This window comes from Balaenoptera acutorostrata, chromosome 14 (assembly GCF_949987535.1).
Source record: "Balaenoptera acutorostrata chromosome 14, mBalAcu1.1, whole genome shotgun sequence".
In the NCBI taxonomy this organism is placed as follows: domain Eukaryota; kingdom Metazoa; phylum Chordata; class Mammalia; order Artiodactyla; family Balaenopteridae; genus Balaenoptera; species Balaenoptera acutorostrata.
The window spans coordinates 1,463,232-1,485,800 of record NC_080077.1 but is presented as its reverse complement, the minus strand read 5'-3'; the positions used below and the strand labels follow the sequence as shown (position 1 = coordinate 1,485,800).

General features: G+C 50.6%; 1 protein-coding gene across 2 annotated transcripts in view; it reads left to right on the top strand.

Annotated features, from left to right (window-relative positions):
• The window catches only part of SMOC2 (SPARC related modular calcium binding 2), a 157,297-nt gene that overhangs the window by 35,724 nt on the left and 99,004 nt on the right, over nt 1-22,569 (top strand). For both annotated transcript variants that reach the window (XM_057528059.1, XM_057528058.1), the window contains exons 2-4: nt 10,124-10,295; nt 20,515-20,621; nt 21,583-21,682. In XM_057528059.1, coding sequence (XP_057384042.1) covers nt 10,124-10,295; nt 20,515-20,621; nt 21,583-21,682 — 379 coding nt within the window. The remainder of the gene's footprint in view (nt 1-10,123; nt 10,296-20,514; nt 20,622-21,582; nt 21,683-22,569) is intronic.

Genomic DNA, 22,569 nt, shown 5'->3' with positions numbered 1-22,569 from the left:
GTGAGGGTCACGCACCCCCCACCCCCCGACCGCCGGCCGGTCCCTCCCCACCGACGCTGCCCCCCGGCTCCTCATCACCATCTTCTGGTACCTCTCAGGCCCCTCACAATCCTCTCTCTTCCCTCCAAGTTCCTCCTCCTCCTGTCCTGAAAGTATTTATCTTTCCTCTCTAATTAAAGGTGTGAATTTCAGGATGACTTTTTCAAAAAAATGATTCTTTTCTCAGCATTTTGTATTTGTCTCATTAATACTGTAGCCTGGAACGGGTATTGACTTGTCTTTTTGCAACTGGTCATTTAAAAACTGGGGTTTCGGAAGCTGGTTTAGGAAGTGAATTACCCTTCCTCGTTGCTTCCAGAGCAGCGACTGAAAGAGCCGCCGGTGATGACAGAGATGTGTGCTCTCCCTGCCCAGGGCCGGGCTCCAGGCCCGGGGGTGCTGAGAACGTGCACGCAGCCAGTGCGGCCGGCCTAGCAGCTGCGTTTGACATTTCATTTCGCTTGAATTAATTGCAGCGCAAGCAGCTGTGTGACTGGTGGTCTCCGCGTGGATGGTGCCCCACGTTCCAAGGTTCGGGTTGAAGGGCACGTGGGGCAAGTCGTGAGCTACCTGACCCTGGACTTCGAGTCCTACCAGCGAAATACCTTGTATCTGGGTGACGCACACAGATGAGGGTGGAGAGCTGGCCCCCCCCCCGCGTTAGCACCTGGGAGAGGGCGATGCGGACCCCCGCCGAGGGCGTCGGGTGACGGACCCCAGAAGCGCCAGCAGCCCGTTTCTGCCAATCTCCGAGACGGTGCTTGTGCACTTCAGTGACAGTGATAACTTTGAGCAGTGGTGTGCTAGCATCGGGAGACTCAGATGGTCCGTTTCAGAAACCTGGGAAGAGAATTCCCCTCGAAGGCCCCATGCCTTGGCTATCTCCTAACATAAACAGGGGCTCTTACAAATGTGAAGCATCTGTTTTAACGTGTAAACCGAGGTGACGGGGGAATAGGCCATTTTCCACTTGTGCAGATGCTGACGTGAATCACCCGCAGGGCCGGAGAAGGTGGAAACCTGCGAAAGAGACAAGAGGGCAGAAGGGGGGCGTGCCCAGGGCACCCCCTCCAGCTCCTCTTCCGTGCGTCTTTCCAAGGCTGCTTTTCAAAACCGGGTCCTGTGCGTGGGTGCAGGTTGAAGCCTTTGGAGTGGGTGCCCTGGGTCAGGAAGATGCAGCCCTGACCCCTGGGTCGTGTTCACAGCCTTGCGTGATTGGAGTGAGGAGCAGGGACCGGGGCCCAAAGTCCTGGACTTGGTTTTAGTTTGTCCTGGATGAGCTGGGTGACTCCCACTGGGAGCCTCCATCTCTTCTTTGGTCAAATGAGACAGCGGGGCTGGTGTCCTCTGGGACCCTCGGTGTCTTCATCGGTGCCCCTGTGAGCTTCTCCCACCCAGTCTCCAGGCCCCGGCGGCATTCCATGCTAAATGGGCATCCTCTGCCCTTGCCCGCAGGGCGTGTGGACCAAAGGCATCCGGCTCTTATTTCCACAGAGAAAGGGAGTCAGACTTCCTGCCATGGGTTTCTTTCTCCTTAGGGTTGTGGCTGTGTGGACGCGTGGAGGTGCACATGGGGGAGGGAGGGTCTTCTCTGTGCCTCCTCGCTCCCTGGGGACCCCTCTCTGCCAGGCCCAGCATGGCGCGTGCACGTCCCTCAGTGGTGGACGGTGAGGTGGTCCAGGCTCCGGATACAGAGGGCTCTCAGGGCTCATTCCCTTCTCCTGCTCGTTCACACAGCAGATCCTTGTTAGGAACCTGCTTTGTGCTTGAACCCGCGGGGAAACCGTGCAGGAACCAGACCAGTGACCGTCCTGATTCTCATGACCCCAGTCTGCAGCTAAACATCCTTACTTTCGACACCGTTCTTGGGTGTATGTTTCACCCCAGAAAGGGCAAGATCAGGAACACAGGAGGAAAGATGGGGTTGGGGTGTGGTTAAGGATGCAGACGATGTTTCGGACGTTGTGCGGGACTCATCAGAGCTTGGATGTAGACTTGGAACTGAACTCTGCCTCGTCTCTGTTGGGAGATCAGAGGCCCCTGGCCTTAGGTGATGTGTTCATTCTCACTTTTAAAAAGTAGAAATGGTGTGAGCGCGGTGGCAAGTCCCGGTTCCTCGCCCGGGGAGCAGTTTCTCTCTACCTGCTTCGCCAGCAGACGAGACCGTCTCGCTGTGACATTTTCACCTGTTGTTTCCAGCAGGGTTTGGCCCTCTGGTTCCCACTTTACTCCTTTCGTTCTGTCCTCAGTGGAAACGATTCCACCCTGTAGCTCATCATCTCCTGAGGTTTGGCTGAGAAGCAAACTATCTGGTGTCCCTGCTTTCGGATGAATTCCCCCTGCTTTTGCAGGTCTCTTTAATATTCTCTAACATGTACTTTAGTGTAATTTGCTCTAAATGCTTTGAAATGAGCAGGAACCTTGAGAAAGACACCCTGGCTGAATGCCTTTGGAAATGCCACTTCATCAAGGAGCACGTTGATCTTCCAAGGGGAGGAGAGCAGGGCGCAGCTGGGGGCCGTGTGCCGTGCGTTTGGCTGCTCCAGAGATGGGGAGGCTGTCGGGATTTCTGAGCGATATGTCGTGACAGAACACAAAGGATTGGCCATGTCCGGACACACAGAGGCGGCAGCTTTTCTGCGTCTCTCTCCCTGTCGTCCGGCCACGTGTCAGCGATGCCACCTGCAGGCCCCTCTCCGAGGGCTGCTGCGCAGAGCACGGTAGGGCCCCAGGCCTCCCCACGCCCTGTCTGTGTGCACAGATGTACCAGGCACCGTATCTGGGGTGGAGACTAGGGACCCTGGGGCTGACCGGCCGCCCAGCCGACGGTGACGTGGCCAACTGCAGTGTGTAGAGTGGAGGCTTTGGAAAATGGGGTCAGACACGAGCTTAATACTTATTTTCCTGGTTGATTTACCCTTTTGTTTTTAGACACAGACAGGGCGTCTGTATGATCTTTGTGTGCTTCAGCCTGGGGGTGTTTGAAACACACATGAGAGCGGTGCCCCCACTGGGGGTGGCGATGGGGGACGGGCCTTTCAGGTTGTAGGGCAGGTGTGTCTCCTCCCAACACACTTAGAGCGAGAATGCCGGGGTTTCGATGTCTGTCATGGCCTCTGCTGTCTACTAGTCCCGAATCCCTACGCCTATTAGTTCAAACATCTTCTTGCCCCTGCCACGTTCCCGGGTAACTCCATAGCAGTCCCACCTGGTCATGTGACGGCAGCTCCTCAGACAACGAACATTTATTGAGCACCAACTGTAGACCAGACGCGGTGCTGGGGCACGAGGCCTCGTGGATGAGCACACGCCATCTCTACCCTGAAAGAGTTGTGGTCCCAGGTGCTGTAACACGATCGGTCGAGGGTCCACTGTAATGTTCTCCCGTATCCCAAACGTGCATTGTCTCACAGAGCTGTAGCCTGAGAAAGACATGTAGCTGTTAAACATCCATTTTGCCTATTCCTTTGTCCTTACTGGGGTCCTGGGTGAGAACTGGCACTTAATTGTAGGTAAACTCATGAAGGTAGTGCCTGCCCAAAGTCCTGTGAACCTTCCTTACACATCTTCAGGTCATCAAAAGGGTGGTGACATCTTCAGAACAACTGTCATGGCTTGTGTGAGCAGAGGTTCAGCTCCATTGCAGAGTTTTTAAGGCATTTGTAGAATCCACTTTCTGCAGACAAATCACCTCTGAACCATAAAAGTAACGGTTGAATGTTGTCACATAATTTTCAAGTGAGGATCAAAGATAATTCTTGCACTAAGGTAGCACTATCTACATGATATTTTTATTAAGAAGAATTTTAGAATAACGAAGTTCCTACTGACTCTCCAATAAACTTAAGTCTGGAGCAATCAAGACCCAGGAGTTTCTTGAATTATCTCCAAGAAGTACTAACAAGAAGAAAAAATATCTGCTTTCATCATTGAAATTAATATTGATGTGGAGACACGGAAGGAAAGTAAATAAAAAAGAAAGGTTTGGGGGAAAGAGAAGCGATTTGCAGAACAGGAGGTGTGGCCGGGCATCTACTGTCCCTGGTTGTGGGATCAGGAACCGAAGCCCGCCGTGCGAACGGTGTCTGGAGGCCAGGGCACCAGAGAGAGGCTGGGTCTGGGACCCGAAGCGAGCAAGGACTCTGGGAAAACACTTACAAAAAGTCTCATGTCCACTCAAGCAAAATGCGAAGGCAGCCCAGAAATAAAACAGTTGCCACGGCCCGCGTGCCCCGGGGGGTCACTCCCGGCCACTCCTGCCCGTGAGAAGCGTCTGGCATCCGCGTTTCTCAGCCAGGCTGTTGGCACTGCATTCCCCTGGGTTTTCTCACTCCTGGGAGGGCTGTCTTTGTGCCCTGCACGAGATGGACGACTTTCCTGTGTCTGGTCCTCCTTGGGGTCCCTGCAGCCTTTGCTGTGGCCCGTCTGCCAGGCCCCCTCTCCGGGCATGGGCACCCCCTCCCCATGGACCCTGCGTGTGGAGCGGACCTCCCTTGCTCTCTGCATCTTCCTGCAAAACCTGCTTCTTCGTCCTGACCACCTAACTGAGCTCCCTTTCTACTTCATGCTCCGAAGTTTCTTTTTGAAAACGACCATAAATGGGAGGATCACTTAATGCTCCTTCAGTAGACTTGAAACCTTTATGACCATGTGAAGGTTTACCAGAGCAAATTCGCCCTGTGTTTGAATACCTCCTTGGGAGGGCCTATTCCAAGTGACATCTTCATGTCTCCTCCAAGCATGTTCTGCTGCACTATTTCGTTTCATTTTCCCAATAATGTTGCTGGAACAGGCAACAGTGTTACCACCTCCATTTCACAAATGAAGAAGCCAAGGATTATTGGGCTAAAAGGACGACCGTCCCCAGTCACACAGCCAGCTGCCCGTCTCCGAAGTCAAGGCCATTTCTTTGACCACTGAGCCCTGCGGTGCAGACCACCCGCCACACACACTCGCATTTTCCAGCACAGACTGTTGGCCACTCTCTCTCTCTCTTTATTGGGTTTATAGCTTTAATCTAGTCATAAAACCTAAACAAATTCATCCCAATAGTTTGCCCTTGGTTTTTAAATTCCTACAGATGCCCCATAAATACAACAAAAAGGCACAAAGAGGCCCAAAATGATGACGGTGACACACGTTATCACTACGTTGCTATCTCACTGCGTTATTTTACTCGGGGTCTTAAACTTCCTAAGACAGAGCCCCCTTTGCAGGCCCACAGTCTATTGTCTTCACTTCACGTTGCTGGCTTGTTTTTCAAGTCGGGAAGGCAGGGGTGGGGACAGGCATCTAAGAGAGAGCCAATCCCACCGTCTCTGTTGGGGTCCGTTCCTCCTGGTGCGATGCCCGCCTTGGAAAGGAGGCAGCTCCCCTGGGGAACAGACGCCCTTCCCACCCCGTGGTTGTCTTCATCTTGTTCTCCACAGTGTAAACCTTGTTATTTTAGCTATTCTCACAGCTACCTCAAAGCCGGCAGAGAAAGTATTATTGCTCCCATTTTACAGACAAACAAATCGAGTCGACACCACACTCCTGTAATTCTGACGGTTTGCTAAACGTCCTGAGTAGCGTCGACCAGCGGCAGAATCCACTTTTCACTGGTTTACAGTCAGTCAGCAGCCATGAATGCTGCAGTTGGGTCGAGTTAATTGCAAAGGACCGGAGAACCGTACCAAGTGGGTTGCTTTCTGTAACACTGTCCGCTGGCGTCATCTGTGTGTAACAAGGGGAACACAGGGTTGGGAGTGTTCTGGCGGCAGGAAGGGGACCCCTGGCACCCCTGAGCCGCCCCGGTCCTCAGGGTGCCTCCCAGCTCGTTGGTCTGTAGGCCAGTCACCAGCCTGACCCCACAGCAGACCTGCATGAAGCCACTGTTCTTGTTGCTTCTGGTGATCTGTGCCCTGGGATTCCAGGCCACGTCCCGTCTCCTTCCTGGCTTTTCCAGTCTTCTCAGATGGCCTCTTTGAGGAGCGTTTTCACACCCCACACCAGATCAGCAGGCTCTCCTGTAAGGCTCTCAGACACTCTGTTCTGCCTCGTGTGACCTGGTGATCATGCGTCGTCCTGCACGACACGATAGTTATTCGTTGGCCTAGATGCTGTCGTGATGCCTTGTGGTGCTGTATTTGCTGCCCTCTGGAACTTAAGCTCTGTGAGGACAGGACCGCCTTTGAACCCCACCCCACGCCCCTCCTGGAGTCCAGGAAAAAGCCTGGCAGAGAGCTGTCCCTCAACACTTACTGAACAAGTTCAATTCAAGCTGGACCTGACTTTTGATCTGCCTTAGAAATACAACGTCCTTAAAGAGTGTGAAAAAGAGGCAGACAATTAAAATACTGCAGGAGAGTGTTTGTAAAACATGCACAGAGTGGCTTTTGTTAGTTCCAGCAAATGAATGAATGAGTGAACGAATGAATGAGTGAACAATGAATGAGTGAGTGAACGAATGAGTGAACGAATGAATGAGTGAACAATGAATGAGTGAATGAATGAGTGAACGAATGAATGAGTGAGCGAGTGAATGAACAAATGAATGAGCAAATGAATGAAAGAATGAGTAAATGAATTAATGAGAGAATGAGCAAACGAATGAGGGAATGAATGAATGAATGAATGAATGAGCGAGTGGCTGTCTCTCTGGGGGAGAACTCGGGACAGCAGCTATGTTTGACTCAAACGCCTCAGCTTCAGACTCGAGGCTCTAAAACATAATCACCATGTTCGTGTCATAGGTTCGGGTTCTCTATTCCACTAAAATGTAGGGAACTCTTTCCTGAAATCTGAGAAAGCTCAGGCTCTGAAGTGGAGAAGTTGCCCTTAAAGCAGGTGTGTTTATAACCGTGTCCCCCGTGTCCCCACCTTCCCCCCGTGGTACAAGGTCACTTACTCTCTCAAACCCCCCAGACCCGCCCATGCCCCAGACGCCCTCGCGGTTCTAACCCACCTCACCCCCAGTGTATGAGCCTGGGCCTCGCATCACGCAAACACACTTACTTGGAAGCTACATTCATTTTCCGGTGGCTCATTATTTAGAAGGTTCTTGCTCTGGGGAATCTTGCAGCTGCTGGATTATGTAATTCAGCGGTGTTTTCCTTAATGTTAACCCATACCATGTGTTAGTCCATATTCTAATCAGATATCAATATCACAGTGGGGAAATTCATCCGTATTAAGAGTGTTTTAACCCATTTCTTACATGTTTTCATTTTGTTTCTGCTTTTCCTCTGGCTTAAACCCATGCATTTATTAAGCAGAAGACGGATCGCATCTTTAATCCGTTTGCACTTGACCTACTTTTTCTACTGCAGGAGTCGCTTGACCTCCAGGCAGACACTGCACATGCACCCCCTTAGCTTCCTTCTGCCCCTCCGCCCCCACGCACCTGTGCAGACAGCCCTGCTTCGTGAAAGCAAAGGAGACGGGCCCTGGGACCCTGAGGTCGTTGTTCTAATAGTGTCGTTCAAGGTGTAATTGATTTCTTTCTAAATTTGACAAAGTGCCTTTTATCTGAACTAGTTTGAAGACCCTCAACCAAGTTCTTTACTGAACACTAAATTCTTTAGAATAGGACTATTTTATTTTCCCTCCAGGGCTTTGTTTAGCAAAGAATCCAGCTCCGTTAAAAGCTCATTTTCCTCTGTACACTGTCTCCCCTGGAATTTAATTGCTGTTAAAAATGGGGAGGGGGAGAAACATGCAGAAAGTGTGAGTTCCTTCATTTCTGAGAAAGAACAGTTCCATTGTTTGTTCCACACCATTAAATTATTGAGAATTATGGTCAAATTCCAAGCGCCTGAATGCTCAGCCTTTTTTAAAAATAAAAAATAGAGAGGCTGCCTCTCTACATTTAGAGAAAATGATAATTACGATGTCCTTCCCTAAGTCATCTGCATTTCCTCACTTTAGGGTTTCAGGAAATACAAATAGACCACCTCTTAAACACAAAAATTAGCAGGATGTAGGTTATTTCAGGTTTTCATCTAAAATAGAAGGGAGCTGCTTCTGGGCGGGCTCCTGTGTGCACTGGGCCTGCGAAGGTCCCGAGATGTTTCACGGTCAAGTTTGCTCCCCTGGTGGCCTGTGTCTCTGTCTCTCTATCTTTCTTTCTCTTGCACAAAACTGCTGTGTTCCAGGCCAGCTGCAAGTCATAAGAACAAGTCTACGAAAACTCAAATGCTTGTGAGGAGAGGAACGAGATAAGGCAGTGACCTTGTAAGAGGAGCAGTGTTTCACGCGGATGGAGTTCCCCAGGTGCGGAGCTCTGGGCGCTCCTGTCTCCTGGGAGCCTGGGGTGTGCTATCGTGTGGCTGGAGAGTTAATTCTCATGAATCAGTTTCCGGGAAAGAGAAGAAAGGGGTTGAAACCCCTCAGTGACAGAATTCAATCAAATGTGCTTATGGGCTTGTTCTACCCACTTTTATGTAAAAGAACACTTTTGTTGTTGTTGCGAGATCTTAGAAAGGTAACGATCTGTTTTCACTTGCCTCTTGGTTAAAATAAGCACAGATCATTTTAGCAAGTGAACTTCTTCTCAGGAAAAATGAGAGCCTGCAGAGTCTCTCTCCTGTGTCCCGGGGCCCCACTGAACAAAGAACCGTCCCCCTCCAGGAGCTCATCACCTGCCTCCTGGCTGGAGTCTTTCTCCAGACATCCGGGAAATGGCCAGGGACCTCAGCTCCCAACCACACACGCCGAGAGATTGTCCCTCACACCCTCCCTGCCACAGTGCCCTCGCAGCCCTTCCTCCCCAGGACCCCAGGACCCCGCCTGGACCCCAGGAGCAATGTGGCTCTCTGGACAGCTGTCCCCCATGGGGCCTTCCTTCCCCCGTGGCTTCATCTCAGCTTCAGCTTCGGTAGGTCTTTACACGTCGCCAACGAGGACACTCAGAGACGCAAGGGGAGAGTTTGGGTATCTTTTTAAGGAACGAAGCACGCTGAGTTTGAGAATTCCCTTTCTTTCTCTTCCTGATGAGGGAACAAGTTGATGAGGTCCCTGCAATTTTGCTGAAGTCCATTGCCACTCTTCCTCCAGCTCAGACTGGGACAGGGGAGGGCTTGCTGTGAGTAGAGCTGTCTCTACCCCTGTAAATATTACCGGGGCAAACATGCCAAACAAACCTGTTCAAATATACACAGAGCCCAGGGCTCCACACACTGCTGTGGAGTATTGAGTAGTGACCACAGCTCGGGGTTTTCTCTCTTTCCTTTAATAAATCGCTAGGGCGCCGTAAATCAGAGCAAACGCCTGTGAAGGGCAGGTGACATTCCAGTGACCCAAGGCTCGTGATGCCTCCCCTTCCCAGAGCTTGAAGCTTTATTGGATTCATCTTCGTGTTTGTTGTTTCGTCTGGGGTGAGGAGGACTACACAGGACAGAGGGTGGGACGCATGGGGGGTTGGGAAGCCCGGGGGGTGGGCAGGGAGCGCCATCAGCGGTCCAAGGAGGGCAGGTGTGGGAGCAGGTGGCCGGATCTAAGCCGCATTGGGAGATGCTGTGAGCTCTGAAGCCCTGTGTCCGGGTCGTCAGAGGGGCCAAGGAGAGGATGGGGACCCCAGAGCGGTCAACGGGGACTGCGTGGAGGGGCCCCTGGGGCAGGGGCTCTGTGCTTGCACCACCCCGGCAGCCCTGGGTCCTGGGACGAAGGTGAGATTGTGTGGAGCGGTCCGACAGGCAGAGACTGCCCCCCAATTCCAGGCCAACAGGGCACTCCTGACGCCCGCGACTTCCAAGGTGATGGCAAAACCTGGTGAATGCAGGAGTCAACCGGGCACTGAATTCCCAAACTCAGAGAAAAACATTGCTATTCAGACTATTAAAGGTACACAGAACATGTGCACCCCCGTGCAGACCTGGACGGTGTCCCGGGCCAGTGGTGGAGCCTTCAGGGGTTCAGCTACCAAATGCCGAGCAGAGAAGTTACCAGTTATCCAGATGTGTGAAACTGATGGAGGTTGGAGTTTTCAGAGCTTCCCACCATGTGTCTGGGACATCCCCTGGCACGAAGTGGCCTTAGATAGCCTTATGCTTTCCATCGAACACTCTTTGAGATGTCTGGCTTCTTTTTTCTTTGCTCCTCCAAGTTTTTGAGAGTCGACCAAGACAAGGACAAAGACTGCGGCTTGGCCTGCGGGGGTCCCGCCCAGAAACCCCTCTGTGCCTCGGACGGGAGGACCTTCCTGTCTCGCTGTGAATTTCAGCGCGCCAAGTGCAAAGACCCCCGGCTAGAGATCGCTTACCGCGGAAACTGCAAAGGTAAGTTGCTTTCCATCATTTGTTCAAGAATCAGTCACTGAAATGTACGCCCATGTGCTTTATTTTCATTTGGCTAAGGTTTTCTATGTAAAATGTCAAGGGTTTATGTTCAGAGCACATAGCAAGAAGAGTCATTTCTGAATCATTTCTTTTTTCTTGTTGAATGCTCTCTTTTCTTAGAATGTTTTATGACATCATGACACAAATTTATGCAAGGGTTTCACAGAATTTTCCAAAGTCTCCTAAAATTATTCTCACCAAAGGTTTTTAATATTGGTTCTTCCAACTCTTTCTCATTTCACCTTTTAGCCTGTGGGGAGTGTATAATAGCACCTGTGCCGTTTTCAGTGATATTTTTTTGGGGGGGGTGCTGATTTCACACTTGTAATTTTCAATTTTCCTGATCTAAGAAGCAGATTTGGAGTTAACAAGCAGGCTTAGAGCAAAACATTGAAATGCTTCCCACGTTAATGAAGGGTTTGACTCAGCAAAACAAGCTGATGTTTCAAGCACAAATGGAGTCAATTTCAGAAAGAGATTTAACCTTCTTTTTCTTATTATCTAGGAAAAAAGACCACACAGGCTAAAACACCCTTGAGACAATGTTCTGCGTGTTTAGCTGTTAGCGCCAACAATCTGCCCAAACAAAGAAGAGCTACTGTCTCAACTCCGTGCTTGGCCAGGTTTTGAGTAATTGCTCTTCCTTTCATAATGCAACACATCCTAGGTGAACAGGTTGGAGCCACTGCTCTACGTGACAGAGTTTTGCCTGTCCTTGGACGTGGGCCCCACTCCCGCTGACACCCCGCGGGACACTCTGCCCACAGGCGTTGGGGCAGCCGAGCACTCACCTTCCACGCGCGTCGGATTTGTGTGCCCTAAACACATCCCTCGGGAGAAAAGTTTGGATGTAACTTTATGCCTTGATTGTTGTTACACACCTCAGGTATCTGTGCTGAGAAATGAGAAGTGACCTAAGAATAAATTCAAATATCAGGTGATCTACCTTTCAGAGAACCTTCTAGAAACAATGGCCTGTGCTGACTTAGCTTGTGAGAACAGGTGCTGTGGAGGTGGCAGTAAAGTTTGAGTTTTATGATCCTCTTTGGTGCCCTGTTCCTTTAGAGAACCCCCATCAAATGTCCTTTAGGAGGATAATTCCCATCAAACACTCTGTGGGAGGACGATGAGGAAGCTGCCATATTAAGCCTCTGTGTTGGCCGTAGTCTCCGTGGGCGTCTGTGGTGGATTCATTAGACAGAGGCCAGAGGCCGTCCATCTGTCTGGGTGGACGTTGACACCGGAGGCCTCTATGTCCCACAATTGGGGTCGCTCTCCCGACCCTCCCACATCAAGCTCTGCAGAGTCCACGGTGGGTTGCTTTTGCACAGGGAGGCTAAATTGGAATTAAGCACAGATGGCCTTTTGGTGATGTCATTGTTAGCTTATTTGTGTTTGGATCCAGCCTAATTTTTTTCTGGATAATTCCCTTGGTTGGGATTCTCACACCTCACTGAAGAAATTTCATACCATAAATTTGTGGCACAAAAAATGTGATAAGGGACGGCACTTCCCTGGCGGTCCAGTGGTTGGGACTTCGCCTTCCAATGCAGGGGGTGCAGGTTCCATCCCTGGTCGGGGAGCTGGGGTCCCACATGCCTCATGGCCAAAACACCAAGGCATAGGCCAGGAGCAATATTGTAACAAATTCAATAAAAGCCTTTAAAAATGGTCCACGTCAAAAAAAAAAAATCTTTAAAAAATGTGATAAGGAAGAAGTAAGTAAAAACAAAACTTATTTCCTAAAAACAAGTTTAGTTTAAATCAAAAGGATTAACATAAAAAGAATGCGAAGATACCTGTCAACTTCGAGGTCAGGTTTATCTGGTGCTTCAGTTGCCAAGGGTAGCAAATACTAAAGTTATTTTAAAGAGACATTGTTAGTTGTACAACGTAGTTTGAAATAACTGGGAATCAGGTACCTCTGATGCTGTAGATTTGGGGGAGTTGGAGCTCTGTAGCGTCTGCTTCCAGCCCGCATCCTGTGGGTGAGCGGAGTCTGGTCCATGCTGGGGCTGCCCGGAGAAGGGCTTCCCAGTCTCTGCAGGCAGTGTTTTCCCACAGACGCAGCGTTTCCCTGGAGCCGAGCTCTGAGCGGAGCAGAACCTCCTCAGACAGGATGGGCTCCTTCATTCCGGCTCATTTACTTTGCCGGTCGTTTCCCTACCCTGTCCCCCTGTGTCCAGCATTTAACACCCCCCAGCCTGCCCCGGGACCACGTGGCAGGAAGGGTTCAGGGTGAATGGGAGGGGACCCTGGTGCTGATGGACCAGAGACAGGTGTCCTGGCTGCCCCGGGCGGGTGCTGCTGTGGCATCCCTGTGTCCCCAAGGGCACAACCACTGCCAGTTCCGCACCACACCCAGGTCGAGAGCTTTCTGCTGTGAAGGTGAGAGCGGGAGAAGGAGACTGGAATGGCACTTCCACTGCGTGGAATACGAATATTCATCCGCATTTGCCTAAATTATTCCTGGTTGTGAAGTTGGCTGGTATATCGTAGTATCAACTTGGCAAGTGTGAAGCTGCATATTTTGAGGGCATTTCCACATATTTGGTTGGTGACAGTTCCACAGGCCGGTCTCTTTTGGATGTACTAGTTTGGGAACGATTGAAATATTTCAGTATTTAATTAAGTTGGATTAAAATTTTTTTGTGCATTTCATATTATGCTCTAACTATTGACCTTGAACAGAAGCGCACTGGTTTACACTGATGGATTTTTCTCATATTTTCTTAGAAATTTGTGGAGTTTGTGTTTTTAGAACTCAGCAAGCACATTAATATTTTTCTTTTGATCTGAGACCATTGGGCCTGTCTTTCTTTTCAAGAAAAATCTCTGGCATTGAATAAAAAAGCCAAAAACAAAAACAAAAAAAAGAAGACGGAGAAGAAGAAGAAGAAGAAAAGTCAAGATGCCGGTAGTTCTTGGAACTATTTGGAGATTTCTGGAAACAGAATTATAAAGGATATCTGACAGAAACAACTTCCTGGAGATTTCCGAGACCCGGGGCTTTTTAGTGACCAACGAATAAGGAAAGGAACATTGTTACAAAGTGCTTCCTGATACTCGACGTCCCCTTTCTCATTTGCTGCCTGAGTCTCATGGCCACTGCCCTGACCGTCATTGCAGAGCAACCCCCTGGCAGTGTTGGGGTCTCCGTGGGTCGCAGCATGGCCGGCATACGAGCGCTCAGGGGTCCACAATGTCGAGGAGACAGACCCCTGCCCCATGACAGGGGTTATTATTAATATCGTGGTTATGGCGAGTTTCCAGAGCCCTTGTTCTCTCCCTGCAAAAACCCTGGACTTTCACTCTGGCCACATCGTGACCCTTGGCCTAGAAACCTCAGTGTGACTTACGGGTCCTCTGTCCCTGCTGGGCTGCTGTGACCAGGCGTTACCTTAGCGCTCTCTGGGCAGGCCTGGCCCTCAGGACCACGTGACCGTCCTCTTCCCTGTGTGTGACCCAGGCCACTTGCAGGGGGCATCCCGCTGACCTGGGCTCGGTGTGCACTCCGCTGAGTCCTGCAGGAAGAGAGCTCAGGCTCCCAGCACTGCACTTCTGGAAATTCCGAGGAAGGCGTAAACCACACATGTGGTCAGCAGGGCTGTCGCCCCTGAGAGTACCGAGGTTTTCAAGCAGAAATTATGCGAGGCCCGAGGGTGCTTGTCACCCCCAGTCGGTACAGTACCGCCCTCTCTGAAGTGCTCTGTGTACTTTGATTTTATTCAAACACATGATGTACAAGCTAACAGCGGTGGTGCCCGCAGCCCAGCAGCAGTACCTCTGATGCTAGTGGCGTGGCCAGGCAGGCAGCCGGCTGTGGATCTCCACGTGGGGCGGAGATGGGGGCGGGAGGGCGAGGTCCTGGCCGCTGCACCTCGCGAGCTCCCAGGGGCCGGGGGACCATGGAACCAGCGCGAAGGGGCCAGGCCAGGAGGGCTCCACCCGCCTTCTCGCCTCTGAAACAGGGCGGTCGGGTCAGGTGAACACGAGGAATTCTTTCCCTCCGAAGATTCTTCTGATCATAAAGCTGTGTGCCTCCCAGGCCTTTACACTTGGAGAGCCAGGAAGTGGGCTGGAAGCTTCATCCTGGCCATTTTCCTCAGGCTTCGGATGACACTGCCTTTCAAGAAGGCAGAGCATCTGGACATTCCCACGTAGCTCCACCTGCAGGCTTTGTTAACCCACAGCGGCGCCGAGGACCAGGGTGCAGTTTGGCTGCTGGAAATCAGTTAACCTGCCATCATTTTCTTCAATGAAACAGGTATTTCCATGAGAGGAGTCTGCGCAGGGTGCGTGGCACGTGTGCATAGGTACACGTGTGTGTGCGTGTGGGCACGCACCTGCGTGTATGGGTGTGTACGTGTGTCTCGTGCGTGTACATATGTACACGTGCGCGCGCGCGTCTTCCGCCCGGTCCTCTCGGGGGTCTGTGTCCCTGCTTCCTGCTGTGTCTCATCAGACTCCTTTCGCCCACAGGCAGGCTCGGAAATGCCCTTTACGTGTATGGTTCCAGGACGTCTTAATCTTGCTGGCGCTTGTCCCTTGCAGAAACCCTACCCCGGTCCTGCTGACCCTAACTCCTTCATGCTGTTCTAACGGGTCCGATGTTAGAAGCGCCCTCGTTATAGACTGAAGCAGACACAATGAGAGGTAGCGCCATTGCTCTCACGTTCAGGCCGGGCTCAGGAACACAGCAGAACTTTTTGAAATGTTTGTGAAAAAGATCTTTTCTCTGTTTGCTTTAGCAACCCTGTATCCTCCAAGGTTAGTTCATCAGAGGAGCCGGGGCAAGCACAGCGCGGCCTCAGTCAGTCTGCCCCGCGAAGGTTTGTAGCCAAACTTCACACCAAAGGACCCTGGGGTCACTTGCACGGGGAATTAGGGTGACGCGTTGATGGCTGTGGTGATCGGTCATCACAGAGCTGCTTCTGATCAGTTGTTTCCTGGATGAATGTTGTAAGAAACGTTGGAATACTTTTATATATTCTTGCAGTCGTTTGCACTTTATCTTACTCTTTTTCCTTTAGGACTGGGCCACCCCAATTATGTACCCTGGCTTTTCCTATTCTGATTTGTTTCTGTCTTTATGCGTTTACAATGGTAATACTTAAGATGAAAACTCAGTTTCTTTCTCCTCGGCTCTGAGATGCTCTCTCTGGTCAAGGGACGGCTTGGACACTTCCTGTGGCTCTGCCCGAGCTGGGCGGCTGCACGTGGGCGGGCGGGCAGCCTTCCCTGGAGTCCTGCTGGCCCTTTATCACAGCACAGCCTTCTGTATCATTTATGCCAAAGGACATTGCAGCACAGAATTCTTCATTCTCCTCGGAGGCTGGCCTTCAAAATTACGGGTGGGTAAAATATTCCAACTTTTGAAACACAGGGTCTGCCTTCATTCGATGCCAATAAAATTAAAGGCCTGTCACCCTCGGGCTGTTGTTTCTGCGGCCACTACCAAGCGAGAGCTGGCTTCCTCGTCAGCTTTGTTCGTTCTGACCCCAGCCTTGTCCAAGCAGCCCCCGTGCTGGCCACGGGGACCCAGTGGTGAGGACTGTGTCCCCAGAGAGTTGACACCACCGTGCTCAAAACCATCACCATGTAGTCGCCCTGCTAGGTCCAGGGTCAGTAGGTCTATTGACCCGAAAAATACCCAGTGTAGCCTTTCATTGTACATTTCATAAATGGGACTCTAAAATAATCCCATATCCCCAGGGGTTTCTGCCTCAGTAAGGAGCTTGCTGAGCGGCTCTGTCTCTGGGGTGAGGACTTACACAGGAAGAGTTAAAGGAAACGCGATCCGCTTTCTTCTGGGTAATGTTTCCATGTCATCCTGTGTGTGATGGACAGAGGACCTCACAAGAAGAGCTCCCGGGCTCGGGGGCGGTCGGGGTCAGGGCCGCCTGTAAACATCAGTGCTCCTTGACCTTGTTCTGGCTGAGCCTCCTCGGGTCCTTTTAACTGTTCTTCTCCAAAATTCTTCTGCATAAAATGTGCAGCAAATCTGTCTCTTCCAATAATTGCTTAAACCTGTTCTGAGTGATTTTAGCAAAGTAGGAAATGGTTTGCTTCCTGTTTAAATGAAAACCATCATTAGGAACAACCACTATAAAACATGGCCGTTTATTTCTAGTTCAGAGCAAGCAGTGCATCTTGATAGTTTCCGTGACTAACGTATCTTGATGCGTAGACACGTTTTGTGATCCCCTTGGAAAAGGAATGTCTTTTACTTTGCAGTTGAGAGAAAATAGTTAACAACCAGGTAAATAAATTGCTTACAAAAACTCATTATTACTAACAAAGAACTCATCCAAAAATTTTTATTAAAAACCTGTTGTTCGCAATGCCTTGCTAAAAACAGGATAGAAATTATTTGTAAAGTCTCTGCTCTTTCAGATAACAACAACTTTCTAAAAAATATGATCAAATTTGCATCAAAGCAAAAGCTTTTCTTTGGTCTAGTAAAAAAGTGATTGAAGTCCTTGATTAGAAGGAGCTTAATGCTTTGATTTAATTAAAATATTATAATTTTCAGTTAAGCTGGATTTTGCTATGAGGTAAAAATTGATCATAGTTTAAAAATGACTATGAACCAAAAAGTTACGTGATACCACTTCATACCCACTAGGATGGCTATCACAATTAAAAATGAAAAACACAGAAAATAAGTATTGGTGAGAATGTGGATACATTGGAACGCTTGTCCATTTTTGGGCAGGAATGTAAAATGGTTCATACACTGTGAAAAACAGTTTGGTGTTTTCTCTATAAATTGAACACAGAATTATCATAGGACCGAGAGATTCCCCTCTAGGTATATATAACCATAAGACTTGAAAACAGAGGTTCAAACAAAAGCTTGTACGTGAGTGCCCAGAACAGCATTACTCATAGTCACCAAAAGGTGGAAACAGCCCAAATGTCCATCAGCACCAGAGCAGAAACACACACTGCGCTGTGTCCGTACGACGGACATTCTTCAGCTCTAAGAAGGAATGAAATGTTGGTACAGGTAACGCCGTGGATGGACATTGAAAACACACTGTCACACGCTTTGATTCCATTTATATGAAATGTCCAAAATAGGCAAATCCATAGGGACGGAGAGCATAGTGCTGTCGCCGGGGGAGGGAGGGCTTCTCAGTGGGCATCGGCTTCCCTGTGGAGATGAGAATGCCCTGCAACCAGATAGAAGTGGTGGTTACACAACATTTCGGATGCACTAAACACCACTGAATTGTACACTTTAAAATGGTTAAAATGACGAATTTTAAGTTTTGCGTAGTGGTCCCACAGTAAGGACAAATTATCGTGCTCATGTTTTGAGGATTTAATTCTCAAACAGTTAAAAATAAAGTGTCCAGAGTAAAATCGCAACAAGGCCCCTCAAGAGTTAAGCACCTGCTTACTTTTTAATCTCACCACAGGAAGCATAAAGAGAGAAAATATAATTAGGGAAGAAATGTATCACCTGTAAATTCAGCTCCAAGACCGTTGAAACTTTCTGTTCCACTTAAAAGTGATGGACAAATTGGAAAAACTGAGAATAATATAATTCTGAGGCTGTGCTTAATATTTTGATTTCTATAACGAGGGGCATTTAATTTAGCCTCAGGGTGTACCTGTTAACCACATATGGTTTACAGCGATGTTAAGGGCGCAGGGGAGCGTTGCAGCCGCTCAGGATGAACCGTCCGGGACCTCGGCCGGGGGACACAGCACAAGGGGGCGTTAACGACAGTGCGCTGTACACGCAGAAACTTTCTGAAAGGGTCAGCCTCAGGTTAAGTGCCCTAACCACCATAAAATAAAAAACAAAGTAGAAAGAACACTAGGGAGATGTTGCTAATTTGGGGCGAACTCCCTGGCGTGTTTCTGTATTTCCATAGGATGGATGGGGCAGACTCTCTTCCGCCTCTTCTCAAGAGTGAAGGCCCTGCCCCTGACGAACGCTTTCCAGGATCAGGAGTAACAAACAGGCAGTTGGTGTGAGGTAAACAGCACTCCTGTCTAGTAGGCGGCTATAGACTTGCTCTCAGGGATGCTTGGCACGGGCCCTGCAGTTCCTGCTGCAAAGTCTTCCTGGTTTCCTGTGGCTGACTCCTCAGCCACGTGCCAGACGTAAACCTGGAACTGAATGTGCCGTCCGTGTGAGGGGTTTGAGAGCTCTCCCGCCAGTGGCAAGTGCGGAGTCTTTTCCAGAAGCCTGGAGCCCGGAACGGGGCCCGTGGGTGGTTTGGGAAATATATGCGTTTTTGGCGTGTTCCACAATAGTTCAAATGTTAGAAGTAATTTGTAGCCCCGTCTGTACCCTCGTGGAGACCTTGCAAGCTGAGAACTCATGTCACTTTTCCTTTTAGACAGTCAAACCACAGGTTATGCTAAAAAAATGAGGACAGAAGTCCAGCAGAGCAGTGATTTCTCCTCAGCTAAAACACAGGCTGCATTAAAACCACATGTTGCCGAGTGCTGGCAAAAATGCAGATCAAGACGTGAGGCCTGAGCCTGCCTGGACGTGTTCCCCGAAGCGCAGGCCCATCTTGCTAGAGGCGGCTTCCACGGAGTCCAAGATAAGGGTTTCCGGCAGCAGAGTCAGTGTTCAGACACGGATACTGCAGGACAGGCAGCCCTGAGCCCTGAAGCTCGTGCCCACATGGCATTTCTCTTGGTTGTAGCCAAGAGATTTTACTACCAAGCAATCAGAAAGTCACCATCTAAAACTGCTGGGCAGTGGACACGTTTGAAGCAGTATCTCAGTGTCCAGAGGGCCTTCCAGATCTAGACAACTTGTAATTTAAATCTGGAAACACTTAAGAAAAATGGGGAAAGCCATTCTTTTCAACTTCTAACATTCAAAGGAGCTACATCAGATGACGGTCTAAAGAAACAAGACATGTGCCTGGGGTGCTGCCTGAGGGCGTGAGGGTAGTGGTGGCAGCCCTGGGGACATGCTTCTCCACGGTGGACGCAGATTCTGCACAGCATATTTTCTTGGCCTGTGGTCGTGAGAAGAGGGGCCCTTATCGGGGGTTGGCCCACCCATGTAACTCCTACCGGGTCCTGAGACGAGCACCAGGAGTGAACAGGCTCTGGTACCGGTTCAGGTGGAGCAGGCCGGCGGCTCCCAGGCCCTGCCTTCCCACCAGCGCAGGTCCGGCGGCTCCCAGGCCCTGCCTTCCCACCGACGCAGGTCCAGCGGCTCCCAGGCCCTGCCTTCCCACCAGCGCAGGTCCGGCGGCTCACAGGCCCTGCCTTCCCACCATCGCAGGTCCAGTGGCTCCCAGGCCCTGCCTTCCCACCGTCGCAGGTCTCCATGGTGGGTCTTGGTGTCTGTTTCCTCATTCCTGCCATCTGGAGCTGGGTTACATGTGCTTGACTGTTTCAGTCTTTTCCTTTTCTACTAGTTTATGGTGTCCCAGGGGATATCTTCCTAAGGAACGGTAGGAACATCGTGCTCTGTATCAAATCATCAGGTTGTAGTATTTTCATGTGAATATGTGGAAATTTGTGCTCACTTGGTGCGAGGACTGATAAAGATATTTGACCCTTTAATCTGATTTATTGTTGGACTTTCCACTTGAGGTGAGAAGCGCGGGAGCCTGGTATCACTCTGACATCCTAAGAAACTCAGATGCAGAGGAAAGAGGCTGCCGGGTGGACCACGGATGGGACGGGTCCCCTGGGCTGCAGCCGAGGGCAGGAAGCCACGTGCCCCTGGGCTGCCCGCCCGCCCTGCCTCCCTCCAGGGCAGTGCCTTTGGGCTGAGTTTCACTGTGGCTCCTAGACCCGGTCCCCACTTGGCACGTGGCCTGGCCCCTGTGCTCCGATGGACCCCCTAGGATCCGAGAGTCTGTCTGTGACCGGCGGGGCCACTGCCCGTCTTGCACTGTCTGGGAAGCAGAGTCGACACTTCACCACAGACAAGCCGAGTGGCCTTTCAGAGCCTCGGCTTCCTCGTTCACTGGACGTGGGCGAGCGTCCCTTCCCGCGCTTCCTGCCGAGGCCTGGCCTCCCCACAAGGATCCCGCTCAGCGGCCGGGTGCCCGCCGGGCAGCCCCCCCCCCCCGCGCCAGGCCCCCCCGGCCCCGGCCCCCCGCGCGGCACCTCTGCCGTGCATCCCGCGGCCTGACTGCCGCCTTCGCCCTGTGCCTCCCCGCAGACGTGTCCAGGTGCGTGGCCGAGAGGAAGTACACCCAGGAGCAGGCCCGGAAGGAGCTGCAGCAGGTGTTCATCCCTGAGTGCAACGACGACGGCACCTACAGCCAGGTGTGTAGCCCGCGGAGGGGGCGGTGGGCCTCTCCCGGGGCGGGGGTCTTCCTTTCTGTCTCAGAGTGGTTCCTCCCGAGGGGGTCACTGTCGTAAACAGGGCGAGTCCCTCCCCGGCGCAGGTGCCCCTGTCACGGCCGCGCTGTCCACCCTCACTGCTGGGAAATGGAAGGCACAGCTTCCTCCAGGCCGGCTCACGGCTGAGCCTCCGGCTCCAGTTCAGCGTTAGTTGTGGAGGAGAACACGCCAAGGTCACATCCAGCTTCTGGGGTCACCTCGGTAGTCAGTGGCAGCGTCTAATCAGCCCGTGCTCTACCTGGAGTGGGTCAATATTGTTATTGTCAATACTATGATTTCTTATTAAGGGAAACAAATTCCTGAAGTACTATGCTAACTGACATAGCTTTTGGTAGGAAAAACAAACCACACACAAGACAGGATCTGCTGTGAGCCATCCAATAATGATGTGAACTCTGTGTATTTTTACAACAATCATTTGACCTTTGAAAGACTCAGGAAGGAGAGAGAGAAGCTGGAGCCGTGGGTGGTGTCCACACTGGCTGGCTGGTGGTGGCGGGGAGCTGGGGCCGTGACGGGACATCCCGCCGGCAGCCGGACCGCAGTCTCCTGTCGATCCTGACTCCTTGGTGCCTGGGTTTCCCTCTTATAAGATGCGGGCTCGGGCCCCATCGCAAAGATGAAGGATTAGATACTGAACAGTTACGGGCTGGCGTCCACTGGCGTTCACTGTAAACGCCTCTGGTCCCTTTCGTCCCTAAGCTCCCAGGTTCCAGAGCATTACAGGTTGTTTGCCGGGTGTTCAAACGCGAGGACTCAGGAAGCACCGGGCCTCCAGGAGCTGCGTTGGAAATGAGGCTGGGCTGCAGGTGGTGGAGGCGGCCTCGCGGAGGGCGGGCGCCACTCGCACTGACTGCCCCGTCCCATCCCGTCCCTCCTGCAGGTCCAGTGCCACAGCTACACGGGGTACTGCTGGTGCGTCACACCCAACGGGAGGCCCATCAGCGGCACCGCCGTGGCCCACAAGACGCCCAGGTGTCCCGGTAGGTCCAATTGAATTTACGAGGTGAAACTGCTACTGACATTATTGGCTGCTTTCTGATCATCTTACCAATGTTTGCTCATAACTGAAAAGAAATTCAGTTTAGGTGGAATTATGAGGAATGTTGGGAATGGATTTGAGTCACTGGACAAATCCCAAAGTACTATGAAAACTTTGTTTTTAAGAGAGCTTAGGAATGGAGGATCTGGGTCTGAACCACGGTAGGTTATGGCAATTCGGGACTCTTAATTTTTAGAAATAACCACAAGGACCGTGGTCATCAGTGGAAATGACCAAATGCTTTCATTGGCCGAGAAAAGCGAACATTTCTGTGTTTGTATGTATATGTTTGCAAAGAAAAAGTGGATCATTCGTCACAGATCCCTTTCCAGATGGTTTATTTGTGTTATTTTATTACTCATAAGAGGGCTTCATGTACTGAAGGTAATAATATTGGCAGGAGAATAATCTATAAAATGGTCTGTTTTCCATTAATATTTTACCAAAAATGTTATAAAAGATTCAGATCATTTTTATTTGAAAATGGTCTGCAGCTTGAGTTTTGCTTAATTGGTGAGGGAGACCTATCAGACCATTTATGAAGAAATTTCATGATATTTGTGTCACAATTACTAGATTAAGCTTACTAGGGAAAAACATACTGTTATGTAACAATACAAAACATCTTCCTGAATTTTCATGTAAAATATTGAAACGTGTATTTACAGTTTACTTTTAGACCCCTTTTCTGTTTCAAGACCAGGCATCTTATAATTAGAAATTCTGTTCATGATTCAGACATTTATACCAGGAGCCAAGGCACAGGTCAGAACTCATAACTGCTTCAGAATGATGATGTACGTAATTAACAGTAACACAAAACCTTAT